This window comes from Lethenteron reissneri, chromosome 54, assembly GCF_015708825.2.
Source record: "Lethenteron reissneri isolate LAM-NWPU_2019-01 chromosome 54, ASM1570882v1, whole genome shotgun sequence".
In the NCBI taxonomy this organism is placed as follows: domain Eukaryota; kingdom Metazoa; phylum Chordata; class Hyperoartia; order Petromyzontiformes; family Petromyzontidae; genus Lethenteron; species Lethenteron reissneri.
The window spans coordinates 3,096,889-3,112,763 of record NC_083832.1 but is presented as its reverse complement, the minus strand read 5'-3'; the positions used below and the strand labels follow the sequence as shown (position 1 = coordinate 3,112,763).

The following is a 15,875-nucleotide window of genomic DNA, read 5'->3' as shown; positions in this document are numbered from 1 at the left end:
CGTGTGCCTCACTATTTTTCAACAATAACAAGAACAGCAACAAGAACACAACAAAATGCAACAGCAAGAAGAGAAAACAACCCGACGCACCCCCCCTTGAATAAATACGAATTCCGTAAAAAAAACAACCTATATACAATTTGCAGGGAACCCACCATACACACAACACCAGGTGAACCCAACGTATGTACATTTCAATGGGCAGGGAACACACCACCCACACAACACACGATGAACACAACCTATGTACACATCTTCCGGCCTCATAACAGTCTGCGCATTTTTGCGCGCGTCCTTGCAGCGGGCCCCTCACACGGGGTAACCCCGGGTGGCGGACCGTAAGGTGGCAATTGTCCGTCCCGGAGTGAGACCTCATCCGATGCCGCGCGACCGTCGGTATCCCCAGGAGGGGTGGTCGGGCGTGAGCCCGTCAGTCCTGATGCACCTGGAGGTGGCACGGCCGGCAAGGCATTAGGTGAGAACGACGGAGACGGACCTAGTGAGTCGGTCGACCCCCCACACGTTTGGCCACGCATGTGTGAAGTGGGTTTGTGTACCGCAACGAGGGGTTTTAACCTAGAGGGGTGCACGAACCATCGCCGCTTCCTCCATTTAATGCGCACGCACTGTGGTCGCAAAACTTCGACCACCTCCACAGGGCCCCGCCACGGCCGCGCCAGCTTAGGGGAGGTAGCCAGGGGCACTTGGGGACAGTGCAACCATGCCTTGTCCCCCGGCTTCCACTGTATCACGTGCGCCCGACCCAGCCTGAGGCGCTCATTCGCTTTTTGACAGAGGTCCGAGTTTAGCATAGCAGCATCCCGCGCCTCTGTTAATTTGGCCAGATTAAATTTGACGTGGTCAACCAATTTAGTTTTCCCTTGCGGGTCGGGGATCTGCAGCTGGGCGCGAACAGGCGGGTCGGGTTCGCGACCGTACATGAGGTAAAAGGGGGAAAATCCCGTAGCTGCATGGGGTGCCATCCGGTATGCCGCCAAGACCCCTTGAATATGCAGGTCCCAGTCAGTCTGCGAGTCCGAGACCTGCTGTGACATCATTGACGTAATGGTGCGATGCAGGCGCTCGACCATTCCGTCAGTTTGCGGATGATACGGGGAGGTACGAATTTTCTTCGTGCCTAAGAGGTCACAGACTTGTTTGAGTAATTTACCGGAAAAATTTCTGCCCTGGTCAGTCAGCAGCCGCTCCGGAGCACCTTTGTCTAGGACGTATCCCTGAACAAAGGCCTCCACGATGGCTGCTGCCGACTGGTTGGCAAGGGGCCAGGCCATAGGCCAGCGCGTAAAATACTCGACACCTGTCAACAAATACCTATTGCCCCTGGGGGTGGCAGGAAATGGGCCCAAAATGTCCAGCGCGACAAGCTCATTTATTCTGGATACTTTGATCGATTGCAAGGGCGGGTTAGACTCCCGCGCCGGCGGTTTCCGTTGCGCACACCGAGGGCATGATCCCAATAGATCCCCAACATCCCTCGTCATACCAGGCCAAAAAAAATCAAGTTGTAGCAGTGCAAGAGTCTTTTGGGTCCCCAGGTGTAATAGGCGCTCATGCGCGGCCCACACCACCTTGCCTCGCAACTCAGAAGGGACCACCAGCCGATGTCGCTGGGATTTGCCGTCCCAATGCATCAGCAGACCTTGCACCATTTCCCATGCATCCGAATCACCCTTCACCCACCCAGCACCCCCGACGCGACGACGCCACCCGAGGAGGGAGGTATCCTCCATTTGGAGGCGCCCCCATTCAGTGACGGGCAACCCCAACAGGGAATCTCTTCCCTGTTGTTCGATCGAATTAGTAACCAATGGTTCGTCGTCGTCGGTGGCTGCAACGTCCCGACCCCAGGAGGCATGCACATTCGGAGGTGGTTGGCATGCGCGACAGAGCGTCCGCATTCGTATGGCGAACGCCCTTACGGTAGGTGGTTTCAAAATCAAAGTCCTGGAGAACCTCCAACCATCGAGACAACTGTCCCGATGGTTGTTGAACTCGCAGGGCATACTGTAGTGCCGCATGATCTGTGCGGACGGTGAAATGCCGACCGTACAGATATGGGCGATACTGTTGGATGAAATAGACAATTGCCAACAGTTCCCTACGGGTGACACAATATCTTTGCTCCGCAGGAGACAACACCCGACTACCGTACGCGACCACCCGTTCCACGCCATCAACCACCTGGGAAAGCACACCCCCAATACCCGTGTTGCTCGCATCGGTGTCGAGCAAAAAGGGCTTAGAAAAATCTGGGTAAATCAAGGGAGGGGCTTTTACCAGGGCGTCCCGAAGGGAGCAGAAAGCAGCCTCCTCCTCTTGACCCCAGTGGAACCGAACCCCTTTAGATGTTAAAGCGTGCAGGGGTTTTGCAATTGTCGCAAAATCAGCGACGAACCGTCGGTAATACGACGCGAACCCAATGAAACTCCTGACCTCTCCCACCGAGGTGGGAGTCGGCCAGGAGCTGACACACTGCGTTTTGGCGGGATCGGTAGCAATACCTGAGCGTCCCACGATGTGCCCCAAATAACGCACCGAATCGCGCAACAAATGGCATTTTTGGGGCTTGAATTTCAAATTAGCAGCCCGCATCTTTAGGAAAACCGCCCGCAACCTCTGGAGATGTTCGTCAAAAGTTTTACTAAAGACGATAACGTCATCCAAATAAATGAGGCACGACTCCCGTTGCAATCCAGCCAAAACCAATTCCATCAAACGCTGGAAAGTTGCCGGCGCTGAGTGTAAGCCCATCGGCAACCGGTTGAATTGGAACAGGCCATGCGGTGTACGGAAAGCAGTTTTAGGCTTTGAATCATCGTCCAGAGGAAGCTGCCAGAATCCCGAAAGTAAATCCAGTGTGGAAAAGAATCGCGCTCCCGCCAAGGCGTCCAGCGATTCATCCATCCGAGGGAGCGGGTATGCGTCGGCAACCGAAATTTTGTTAAGACGCCGGAAATCAACGCAAAACCGCAACGAACCGTCCTGCTTTTAACCAGGACGATCGGCGCTCCCCAAGGGCTGGTGGAAGGAGAAATGATGTCGGCGGCCAACATGTCATCAACAGCCGATTTGACATGGTCCTTTTCGGCGGGACTCAACCGAAACGGATTTTGACGAATTGGCGCGCTGTCACCCGTGTCAATATGGTGACGCAGCAGGTGAGTACAACCCAAATCGTATTTATTCCGACTAAAAACGTCGGAAAATTCCCGCAGTAGAGTTTTAAGTTGTTGACGCTCTGAATCTGACAGGTCCGTCGATCCCGCACAAAGCGCCTCGAGCCACCCTTCATCACTGTCCGAATGCGGTCGCGGCGCAGGGACAACGCTGACGTGATTTGCGACGGGTTCCTCACATGGCACCGGCGTTGCGTGAGCAAGCACGGTCCCCTGTGGGACCACCACCGTCTGCGAGCCCACATTGAGGACCGCGATGAAGGGTTCACCGTCCCCTCTTACTATGGTCTGGGCCGGAAGTAAATGAGGTCCACTAACCCCGGCCCTAGACGGCCCCAGCAGAACCCCTTGGGCCCCAACACCCTTAGCGAAGGGCCGCCGAAGTTTCAAGGGAATCAACATTTGCGCCCCCGGAGGGACGCGCACCGTTCTCTCTACGAATGCCGGCACCGTCGCGAACGCCGTCCGAGTCGTAACAGGCGATGGCAGAAACGCCATGCGTCTGCCCGACGGGAGCTCAATACATCCCTGGTCGATCAATATCCTAATCGGCATTTTGGCCAGGAAGTCCGTCCCCAGCAGGCACGGAACCGCCAGCGAGGAGGAAACAAAAATCGGCCCAGACAATTTAATTTCCCCAATACAAATTTGGGCACGAATTTGTCCGATGATGCCAAGTGAGCCCCCGTTAGCCGCATAGAATGGTACGTTAACAGGCATCAAAGGACGACTCCGGACAGGGAGAATATTGTAAATCAACTCCGAAATAATGGTCGCCGATGCTCCCGTATCGACCAGGATGCGCACTTCAACCCCGTCGATGTGCCCCACAACGGCTGACGACCCCGACGATGCGGCTACCATACGATCGGCCAGCACGGACCACTGGCCGGGTTCGATATGAGTACCCGGGGTGGTGCGTGATGGTGCGATGGTGCGCGATATCGGCCCCCCTCTCGTTGCGGTGTTTGAGTGCGTGACGGGTGTGTGCGTGGGCCAAACATGTGGGGTGCCGCGACTCGCCGGGTTATGATGGTGGAGCTTGTGATGAGGCCCGTCGTCCCGTTGAGGTGTCGTCCCGCGCTGTCGAGGAGCGCGGCACCCCGAGGCGACGTGGCCCCGGACGCCGCAGTTGAAACACCGCGGGAGCGCCGTTGGAGGAGACGGACGGTTGAAACGGCCCGGCCCGTCCCGGCCCAACCGTGCTCCTGTCGCCTGTTGCGGTCGGTGGTCGACGGCGTAGAGCTCCTCCGTCGGAATGGTGGCTGCAGCCACCGCACGCCCCGCCGATGCCCTGCTGGCTTTCCGCCGCAGTGACAGGAGGTTGGCGTGGAGGAGCCGCGCCGCCTGGAGCGATGTCATCTCCTCGTCCTCCCGGGCGACGACCGCGATGTCAAGGTCGTCTGCCAGGAGGAGGATCTTCTCCGTGACCATCGCGTCCACGCCGTCGTCGTCCATACGAGGGAAGGCCGACTTAGCCATCGCCAGGAGGCTCGTCCGATATGCTAGGGGCGACTCCTTCTCACCCCGCTTGCGGTCGTAAAATTGCTGTCGGCATTCAGCCGATGGTCCATAGACCCCGCCCAGCAGCTGTAGTGCCATCGGTAACGTAGACCGCTTCTCTCTCGGCGCCGATGTGAGGGCGGCGAGCGCGTCGCCGTGCATAACGGGCCCTCTCTTTAACACCCCTACACATGCAAAAGATGCATCAAGCCTAGAAAGAGTCATCGTCGAGAGACTGAAATCTGTTAACATACCTCTAGCCGACTGTCGGGCACAATGCTATGACAATGCTGCTGTGATGACTGGGCATATATCCGGCCTTCAACAACGAATATGTGACAACAATCACAGAGCATTGTTTGTCAACTGTGACAACCACAGCTTAAACTTAGCAGGAGTACACTCAGCTAAACAGGATCCACTTATCGTCACATTTTTTGGAACAGTTGAAAGTATATATTTGTTTTTCTCTCGTTCTACAATTCGTTGGGAAGAGTTAAAAAAAAGCTGTGCCCATCACAGTAAAGCGTGAGTCTGAAACACGCTGGAGTGCACGATCAGAAGCTGTTAAAGCTATCTATGAAGGGCTGCATGAACTAGTAGGGCTGCTAGACAAAATATCGGAGGACGTAACTATGACGCCTGAAACCAGAAGTGATGCAGAACACTTACAGGCATGCGTATTAAATTTTAGTTTTATTACATTTCTGGAATGTCATTCTTGGAAAAATTGATCGTGTTCAGAAGCGCTTACAGGATCCTACTATGAATTTCAAGGAAGCAGCAACTGATCTTGAATCTTTGGAGCATGAATTTGTCAAGCTTCGTGATGATTTTAGCCAAGTTGCTGTAGAAAACGCCAAAACAAGATGCACAGCCTGGGGGATCGATGTGGACAGAAGAATTAGGCGACGTCGGAAGATGCCAAGGGGGAACTGACAAGAGTTGCAAGACTTTCAGCAGAAGAAGAAATTCTGCGCGTTATGAAAAGCGTATTTTATCGACTTCAACAGGAGATGTCAACACGGTTTTTACGACTAAAAGACCTGAACACAAAATTTGTATTTCTGCTGGAAATTGCACAGATTTTGGAAATTTCGATGACACCGACATCAATGGCCACGAACTTTTCACAGAAATTGGAGATTGCAAAATGCTGCTCAGTAACCAGAATGAAGTTCTACCAGAAACTCCTTTGGATCTTCTTGGTTTTATTGTATTTTATGGAGACGACATATTTCCGAATTTGCGAATTTCACTGCAAATTTTATAACAATAGCAGTTTCAATTGTAAGCTGTGAGCGGTCGTTCAGCAAATTGAAACTTATTTGTCGTATTTGCGTGCTTCAAAGGGACAAGATCGTCTCAGCGATCTTGCTCTTCTTAGCGTTGAAAGAGAAACATTGGAAAAAACAAATTTTTATTACGTGATTGACCAGTTTGCGACAGTGAAATCAAGAAAAAGTAATCTTTTCTAGACTATGTCAACCAGTCTACGACAGTGACTGAGTGAGCCATGTAATTAAACGGGGGGGGGGGGGGGGGGGCGCCAATTTTATAGTTCGTCCCCGGGCGCAAAATATCCTAGCTACGCCTATGTCTTCTGTTTTTTCAGTAAAGTCACGTAGGTAAAAAAGAATGAGAATAATTAATTTTATTATTGATGTATTTCCATGTATTTTTATTTAATTACATTATTTTCATTTATTATTTTATGATTATTTTTCACTTACGTGGTTTATTTTCATTTATTATAATGTTATTTTATTATTTTTTACCTACGTGACTTTACCGAAAAAACCTAAGAGTATGAATCCTTGCAGTCACGAAAGCTTCAAATCGAGAACCATTTAATTCCTTGGACCCGAGCCTGTGCCCAACCACGCGACGCCACCGGGTCAGGAAGGCGTCGGAGCAACCATTTTGTCGAATGGTGAACACGTGCCATGTGTGAACACGTGCCATGTGTGAACACGTGCTTGTGTGAACACGTGCTTGTGTGAACACGTGCCATGTGTGAACACGTGCCGGTGTGAACACGTACCATCTGTGAACATGTGCCGGTGTGAACACGTACCATCTGTGAACATGTGCCGGTGTGAACACGTGCTTGTGTGAACACGTGCCTCTGTGAACACGTGCCATCTGTGAACATGTGCCGGTGTGAACACGTGCTTGTGTGAACACGTGCCATCTGTGAACACGTGTCTGTGTGAACACGTGCCATCTGTGAACACGTGCCTCTGTGAACACGTGCAGGCGCAACGTGCTGCGTATGTCGACGGGCTTGCACGACCTGGGCTCGGTGAACTGGGAGATGTTGCTGTGCCTGCTGGCCATCTGGATCGTCGTCTATTTCTGCGTGTGGAAAGGAATCAAGTTCTCCGGCAAGGTACATGTTCGTACTCGGGAGCTGGAAATGTAAAGAAACGAATGGGGTCATTCATAAATGTGCACCTCCGCCCCACCGCCTGTCACCCAGAGATCTGGGTCGAGACCAACTGAGTCTGAGTGCAAAGGGGGTGGCGGAAATGAGCATTGCCTAATAAATTATTTTTTTAGCCCGTTTAGCAAGTTTATTTAAAATAATAATAGGGGTTTCCCCTTTTTATGGCAACAAAACTGAAACCTTTTTACAAGGAAGCATGTGTGCATAAGTCACATTTAAAACACGGTAGGACGAATTCTGCCGTAGCTGATCATTGTTTCAACACATCGGGTTCTCATGATATTGTTTTCTCCGATACCAAAGTACTCTGCAAGCCGTCTGGATACTACCAAAGATGTGTCCATGAAGCCATCCAGATATACAAACATAGACACAACTTCAACCAAGAGGATGGTTTCAAATTAAGCAATCATTAGGAAGGATGTCATCAACCAAGTCAAATTTTAGCTGCCTTATAATTTTACAGCCATATCCATATTTCCAGCCTTTTATTCCCAGCCTGATACACCACCATCACTAGGAAATATTTATGTACAACAGTGTTTCAATAGTGCAAAAATTATCCCCCCCATCCCACTCTCCCCCGCCTGCCCCCTCCTCCCCGTCCCCCCCACATTTGTCGTACATGCACCCTCCCCTCCCCTGGCATCACAAAGAAAAAAGATGGTTATCTATCGGCTTAACTCAGCTAATCCCCTGCCCAACCCCCCGCGACGCCACACGACCTGCCGCATGCCCCCCCCCCACCCCTTGGCTCCTCCCCCCCTTAGTACCCTATATAAACACGTGTCTCTTCATACGCTACAGTAATTTTGCTGGAGCGGTCACACCTGATGACGAATGCTTGTATTGCTTCCGAAACGTCGTGATTTAATTCAGTTGTTTTATTTTTTTATTTTATTTTGCTTTCACCTACGTGACTTTACCGAAAAAACCAAAGAGTATAGTAAGGGAACATTCGAGAAAGGGGGCTCGAGAGCTATAAAAGGGGAGAGCACGAGGGGAGGAGACGTTCGAGGGAAGGGACGAGCTTCAAGACCAAGCTCGTGAATAGCAAATTGTGGCGGATACGTAATGATATCTTTTGAATAAATTGCATCAAATAAATACGTAAATAAGACATTAAATAGTAATTTATAAATTCACTTACCTTAAATTATAATGATGCTTGCGCATGATCACTTTATCTCATTACTTTATCTCTTCACCTTCTCGCATCACTTTATCTCTCTTAACTTTATCTCTCATCGCTTTATCTCTCGTCGCTTTATCTATCAACACTTTATCTCTCTTAACTTTATCTCTCTTAACTTTATCTCTCGTCGCTTTATCTCTCGTCACTTTATCTCTCGTCACTTTATCTCTCGTCACTTTATCTCTCATGACTTTATCTCTCGTCACTTTATCTCTCGTCACTTTATCTCTCGTCACTTTATCTCTCGTCACTTTATCTCTTGTCGGAACCACAGGGGAGAGAGAAGGCAGCCACGCGATGAGCCAACAATTGTGCAAACTCCGCAGTCCTCTCTATACAGTTTGTTCTCCTGTAGCGATTCGCATGTTTTCATAATGTATTAGGGAACACATTTTTTATAACGCGGATGCAAATTTTACATAACGCAATCGAGTGAATGGAACTACGTCATGCGAGTGGGAATAAGCAGTTGTACAGCTGCCTCGGCATAGCGTCATAAAAGGTGGGATGCTGCTGGATGTTTCTAGATACTACCCACGTGCTTCAGTCTTTGTTCAGCTTGACCATGCATTATATATTATTTATTATAGATTGGAAGCTTTCGTGACTGCAGGAATCCATACTCTTTGGCATCTCTCTCCCACTTCAGCAAAATAATTTTTCTTGCTGTGGTTTTCCCACCTGATGATGATTGCTTGTGTTGCAATCGAAACGTTGTAATCTATTTTATTTGTATACCTACGTGACTTTACTGAAAAACCAAAGAGTATATTATTTATTATAACGCGGTTTTTCCAATACGCGGTGTTCTTCAGGAACGCAACTACCGCGTTACATGAGAACACACTGTGTTCAGGTCTTATTGTCAAATTAATGAGTGTTTTCCCCCACGCGTGCGAGGAGGGAAACACTCTATCCCACACAGACCGAACAGGTGGAGCCAACATTTTAGCTGTATCGCCTTCTCCTGGCGATCCAGGGCATGGCTCATCCTCGAGGACCACGAGAGGGAAGTTTCGCAACATTTCTGCAGTGATCCACAAACGCTCGCTGCGTCCACAGTGCTGGATTACGGGCCGCGTGCTGAGCCACCACCGCCACCCGGATTTGACCATTGCTTACGTACAACACGCAGACTCTGTCGGGTGAATCAAACCTCGTGAGTCAAACCTGATTCTGATTCTGAACTGGAAGCAGAATTGGCCGAGATAAACTGGGATTTGGTGGGAGTCGGTGAGGTGAGTAGAGGAGAAAACTTTTTATACCTTCGAGGGAAACAAAAAAATATGGAGTAGTAAGTCTCTACAGTAGTGAGATGTTATCTCCCTCACCTGGTATGCACGAGGTCGTGAGTTCCATCCCAACCCTCACGATGGCTGTTGTATATTTGTAGATCTAATTATCTCTCCCCATAGCAGCGTGAATTTTTCTCGGGGACCTACGTTTTTTCTGGCGTGCTGCTGGCGATTCACCCACCTACATGCGCCGTGCTGGCCTTCCTAAGCGCTGATGCTCGCCAACAGCACTTGCCCCGATGGTCTGTTAAGACTACACGGAGGACGTTTGTCTTTGTGTGCACATGACCTCAGGTCGTCTACGTGACCGGCACTCTGCCGTACGTGCTGCTGCTGGTGCTGCTAGTACGCGGAGTCACGCTGCCGGGCGCCCTGGACGGTTTAACTTTCTACCTCAAACCAGACTGGACTAAGCTCGCCACGCCGCAGGTAAGCGGCTGGTATGTATGTGTGTGTATATTGAACTTCTTTCGCACCGTACGGAGTCAACCGTGCTAATCGGAGGTGCGGGGGAAGGACAACAAACTAAACACAAAAAGCAGTTCAACAGCAATGACGTTTTAATCTAGATGTAAAAGTGCATAGCTCCAGTGGCTTCCTAATATCGGAAGGAAGAGCGTTCCAGACAGCTGTAGAAGCGTATCTGAACGCGTGCGATGTGGTAACCATCTTCATTCGATGGCCGGCCAAAAGCTGCTGCGAGGATGATCGGAGTTCACGTGATGGTTTATGCTTCTTGACGAGATCAGCAAGGTATTGTGGTTCATTTGAACCTTATGGCAGGACCCCGGGGTCCCATAAGCCCCCGGCTCTCGCATAAACTGCGTTGCGACGTCATTGTATGTCTGTTGAAGGTGAACGATACGGCAATCTATTCCTCTCGACGAGCTCTTTGTGGCAACGTGACAACCTGGTGACAACCTGACACTGGCTTTTAAAAGGAAGGGACAACTGAAAAAGAAAAGATGGGAATATATAGCAGCCAGATACTCTAAACGCATGTTGTTTCTAAATGTGGAGGGAAAAACGTGAGGACCTGGAGACAATTCCACACGACCACAGGGAGAGAGACACGCAAACTCCAAATATACAGGCGTCTGGATTCGGATCGAACCCACGACCTCCTGTATACTAGGAGAGGTAGTTAACAACTCACCATTGTGGTGTTCCCATTGATACACCGTCACACGGTTAAGTGCTGTATCTCGGTCCATGTCTTCAGAGTCTGATGCATTTCTAAATGACAATGGCCCACTGGGATGAAACAGGTGTGACACCTTTAGACTAAATGACTGAATAGACCTTTTCACACACTGTGAACGTGTGTGCCGCTGTGCTACAGGTGTGGGTGCAGGCCAGCACGCAGGTGTTCTACTGCTATGGCGTTGGTCTTGGGGTGCTGCCTGCTCTCGGTAGCTACAACAAATTTCACAACAACTGCTACCGGTGAGGCTGCGCGATGCGTGGAGCCTAAGACTGGTCTCCTACTATCAGGCAATAGTGCCCCGACAGAGGAATTGAGGGGCCACAGGACCATAACCCAGTGCTGCAGGCTTAGCGTGTGAACACAGTCATTACGATTCCCCCAACAGACACCTAACAGAGAATGGTTTAACGACGGCATAAGAGAATGGTGCCAGAAAAATGTGCACTACTTGAGCATATCGGCACAAGACAGTGGAAACAAATGACGAAATGTGCAGTGAGCACCTACGGGCCATCTGCCCACGGACCATGATAACGATGATGATGAAGAGACATCCACGGGGCACAAACCCGGTCCCTAAAAAAAGTGTCGTTCGATGGATCCACTGCACGAATGGGGGGATTGGTTTGGGCCTGAAGGTCAGTGTCGGAGCCCGAATCGCCTGACTCATCCGGGGCCTGCGGCGCTGCATTTACAAGGTCTCGACAGCATCTGATGGTGACCATCGTGTGCGTGCGTGTGCTTTCCCGGCGGTGGCTTCAGGGACAGCATCGTGCTGACGCTCATCAACAGCGCCACGAGCCTCTTCTCCGGCTTCGTCGTGTTCTCCTTCCTGGGCTTCATGGCGCAGGAGCAAGGCGTTGACATTTCCAGCGTTGCTGAAGCAGGTGCGGCCTGGTCATCCCCCAGTGACCCTGAAGACAGATCCAATTTCCTAGACACTACCTTACAAATGGGCCACCTTAATGCAGATCCTCAACCGAGTCCATTCTTTTGAGTTATTGCCTGGTTATCGGGATACCTTTAACTAGCAGCCCGTGGGCCCCTATGTGGCCTTGGAGTGGCCCACCGAGTGATTTGTCGTGCAGAGACATTAATGCAGATTACTGAGAGGGAAGAGAAATTGGAGACAGAGATGAGATGACTGTAAACAAGAAATACAGATTAGTGGGATGAAATATATGTAACATTGATAATAGAGCTGTAGACAAGGCATGAATAGTGAGATGAACATAATATAAACAAGATATGACAGACCTGGAGGTAAGAGATACAGATTGGTTGTCACATGTACGGGCTATATGTCATTAAAATGTCTCTTTTTACACTAACTTTATGACGTCACGGGACCTATCGTCACATGCAAATTCTATTATGTGGCCCACACGAAAATATTGTGAAAGAACCAGGGTCGGGGCAATTCATTCGAGCCTTTTCTATCAAGCGATTACCCGGAGATCTCCTTCACAGCCACGTGTGTAATTGTGTCGCGTGGGCCATGGGGGGCTGTCTGCGCAGGACCCGGGCTGGTGTTTGTGGTTTACCCGCGCGCCATATCGCTCCTGCCCGTGCCCGCTGTCTGGGCCGCTTTGCTCTTCATCATGCTCATCCTGCTCGGCGTGGACAGTGAAGTGAGTTTCTATGCCCAAGCTGTCCCTTGCACAAACGACGCGTTACCACTGGCTGTAGTAATAATAATAATAAACAACACAATTTATAACGTGGGCATATATGTCGGGAATTGGACGCAATTGTTCGATCGAGAACTTGGATGGCTTGGAGCCAGAGCTCAAAGTCCCTCGTATGCAGCATGAACAGGTGTGGGCCTGATCAGGTGAGGCCCTGAACATGTGAGAGCCTGACCAGGTGATAGTCTGGACAGTTGAGACCCTGAACAGGTGAGAGGCTGACCAGGTGAGAGTCTGGATAGGTAAGACTCTGAACAGGTGAGAGCCTGAACTAGGTGAGAGTCTTGAGCTGCTGTTTGAAGTTGGGTGGTGAGATGTTAAATAAATTTGGATCTAGTGGTGGTATGTTTACTTTTAGAAGCGAAATGTTCTGCTGAATTGTATTCTCTTCCATTCCAGAGTGACACTCGAAGTCTTTTACCGTTACATAATTGCTAAATTATGAACTGCATCGTTCCATGTTTACTGACATTTATTCTGTCCCTCATCTCACTATGCTTCAGTTTGCTGGGATGGAGGGGTTCGTGACAGGGGTCATGGACATATTCCCGTCCCAGCTGAGCGGCAAGATGCGGAGGGAGGTCTTCACGGGCCTGTGTTGCCTTGTCAGCTTCCTTCTCTCCATCACCATGGTGACGCAGGTATATTGGACGCCATTTTTTATGGCCTGGAGTTGGGCCAGCAAATAACACTCATTGACTTTTAATTGAAGATTTTAAAAGAATTGAGGAAGTAATGTATTTTCCAGAAATGTGTTGGTGCCAACATTTTATTTGGCCTGTAGAAACAAGCATTGCCACCCAAAGGTTATTTGCAATAAGTAAATAAAGATTCAGAGTAATTGATCAATAAATAAAGCTAATAAAATAAACAACGCAATCAAATTTATTTTAACATTCTACATCAAATATTTGATCGTTCTAGCATCCCCTGATTACACTTGGGATAGAGTAACAGAGGCAGAGACCTAGTAAATATAGAACGTTGGGGCAACGTTGGTCCAAGGTTTCCGACCACATACTGTTGGCAACCAAACGCCCTTGTGTCTCGTGATGTTAAAGACTTCTAGGAACCACCCAAAGTTCAATATTCACTGATCTCAACGTGCAACTTAAGAGCAAATGGTGTCACAAGCGATCCTGTGAGTGAGAGCTCAAGACTCCGAATGGCCTTATAAGTAGTAACTAGAAATGTTTAAATCGGTTCTGGATTTCACAGGAAGCCACTGTATTGATGTAAAAGCTGGAATACTGTGTTGTCCATGATGTGTGTGTATGTGAGTAAGCACTCTACCCAGTTAACATGGGCGCCGTGGTGGCGAGATGTTAACTACCTTGTCTGGTATACAGAAGGTCGTGGATTTGATCCCGGCCCTAATAGCTGTATATTTGGAGTTTGCATGTTCTTTCTCCCGGTGGTCACATGGATTTTTCTCCGGGTCCTCTGGTTTTTCACTCCACATTTAGAATCAGCATGCGTTTAGAGTATTTGGCTGATATAGATTTCCTTGTGATTATAAGCCACTTCGTTGAGCTATCATTTGTGACCAGGTCGCTTCTGAAGAAGAGCTATACAGCTCAGTGGGGTCTTACTTGGTAAAATGAAAGATAATTTAAAAGTTTATTTTAGTTTACATGGAATGTTGAGCAATGGCGGAGCCAGGATTTTCAAGTAGAGGGGGCAACCCCTCCAGCAATGAAAAATGATAGGAGTTGTGAGTAAGTAAGGACTTGTCCCTTGCTTTTTATTTGACTCGTGTGCCATCGATCAAGGGTCGAATTCGAACCGTGTGTGATCGGCATCGTGCTCGCTGAAGGGAAGTCGCCTTCAGGGAAGTCGTGTGTACTGTATACGCAACGGTGCACAATTCTGAGTCACTTATAACTGCTTTGCCGTTACTTATTGCCAATTATGGACTCAGAATATTGTCCTATCATCTCATAGAGTCCCTGGCGCACAACAATATGCTACACGGCAGCAGTGGGGGTCGCAAAATGGCGATTTATTACTAAAAAACCCCAATGATCCGATCGAAATTAGGGATTTAGATCGGATCATTGCCCCCCCCCCCCCCCCCACTGGCTCCGCCAGTGATGTTGAGCCAACGTTGGCCCAACAATTCCTACTATATGCTAACATTGGATCAATGTTGCGCGCTGTTGACTGGGCACCTGCAGCTTTCTTAACCAGTTGGAGCTGCCTCATCTCTCGAATCGGAAAGGCCAATAAACAAAGGATTAAAATAATCGAACCAATAACTAACTAAATTATGAACCAACATCTCAACATTTTATGACAACTCTTTAAGTGAACTTTCTGTACTCTGGCCCCAGATCTGTGCTTGGATACCCACATGTTATAAAAAGCGTGGTTGCACCTGATAACAGAGCAGTCATACCTTAGAACAGAGATAATGTGGGTATAGAACATTCGATTAAGATTAGTTGTAAGTCTGGCGGGCAAAAAATCTATAAGAGAAAACATATTGTAAGTCAATGCAAATAGTGTAGTCATAGTGAGATCATAACTCTCAGTTTCGTAAAAGCTGTTGCTAGGAATGATGCCATTACTTCCACTAAACCAGCTAAATGCTCTGCCAGGGAAACATCAAGGAACCTTTTTAACATTGCCAACGTGACATCATCAATTGGTGTATTTCACCCAGTTTGTGGCTAAGATATGATCATTTTGTTATTATTAATGATGATGTTCATTATTGAACGAATTATCTGCTGCTGCTGCTGCTGCTGCGTTGGCAGTGGTACAGAAGCACAAGCACATGGAAAAAAACTCGGCAAATGGGTCACTAACAGTGTGGCCTTACAAGGACAAAAATATAAAATGGGTGGCATTTCTGCCAACGGCCCCTTCTCATCAAATCTGTTAATGATCGGAAAAACCCACGGTAACAGAATCGTAGTGGGTGTGGGTTGTAAAACCAAAAATGTGCAAAAGCATATGCAAAATATAACCATCAGCATTTCCTGAGGACCATAATGCATTTATTTAGGAAATGTTGACGGGTTGTTTTGCTTGCATGTAAACACAGGCGGTGTGCTTTCTATACAATTTTGTGTCTCGTTTGAAACCAGAGGTCGCAAACGGGTTTTGATTCCTTACCCGTACCCGTACCCGGCCGCACCAGGGTCGCAAACGCCTACCCGTACCCGTACCCTGCTGGGTACCCTGCTGGGTACAGGTAGCCGGGTATCGGGTAGGGTATGGGTATCGGGTACCCGGTTGCGACCTCTGTTTGAAACCAATGGACATGGATAGAGGGGCCTGAGAGATAGAGTGGATAACAAGAGTTGGATCTTGCATTTTGCACCATGGGGTTTGAT

The 15,875-nt window shown here is 49.0% G+C and overlaps 1 protein-coding gene across 1 annotated transcript in view; it reads left to right on the top strand.

Moving 5' to 3' along the window:
• Positions 1 to 15,875, top strand: part of LOC133356493 (sodium- and chloride-dependent creatine transporter 1-like) — a 29,977-nt gene that overhangs the window by 10,402 nt on the left and 3,700 nt on the right. The window contains exons 5-10 of the mRNA XM_061574024.1: positions 6,960 to 7,092; positions 9,934 to 10,068; positions 10,982 to 11,085; positions 11,609 to 11,733; positions 12,365 to 12,477; positions 13,038 to 13,175. Of these exons, the coding sequence (XP_061430008.1) occupies positions 6,960 to 7,092; positions 9,934 to 10,068; positions 10,982 to 11,085; positions 11,609 to 11,733; positions 12,365 to 12,477; positions 13,038 to 13,175 (748 nt within the window). The remainder of the gene's footprint in view (positions 1 to 6,959; positions 7,093 to 9,933; positions 10,069 to 10,981; positions 11,086 to 11,608; positions 11,734 to 12,364; positions 12,478 to 13,037; positions 13,176 to 15,875) is intronic.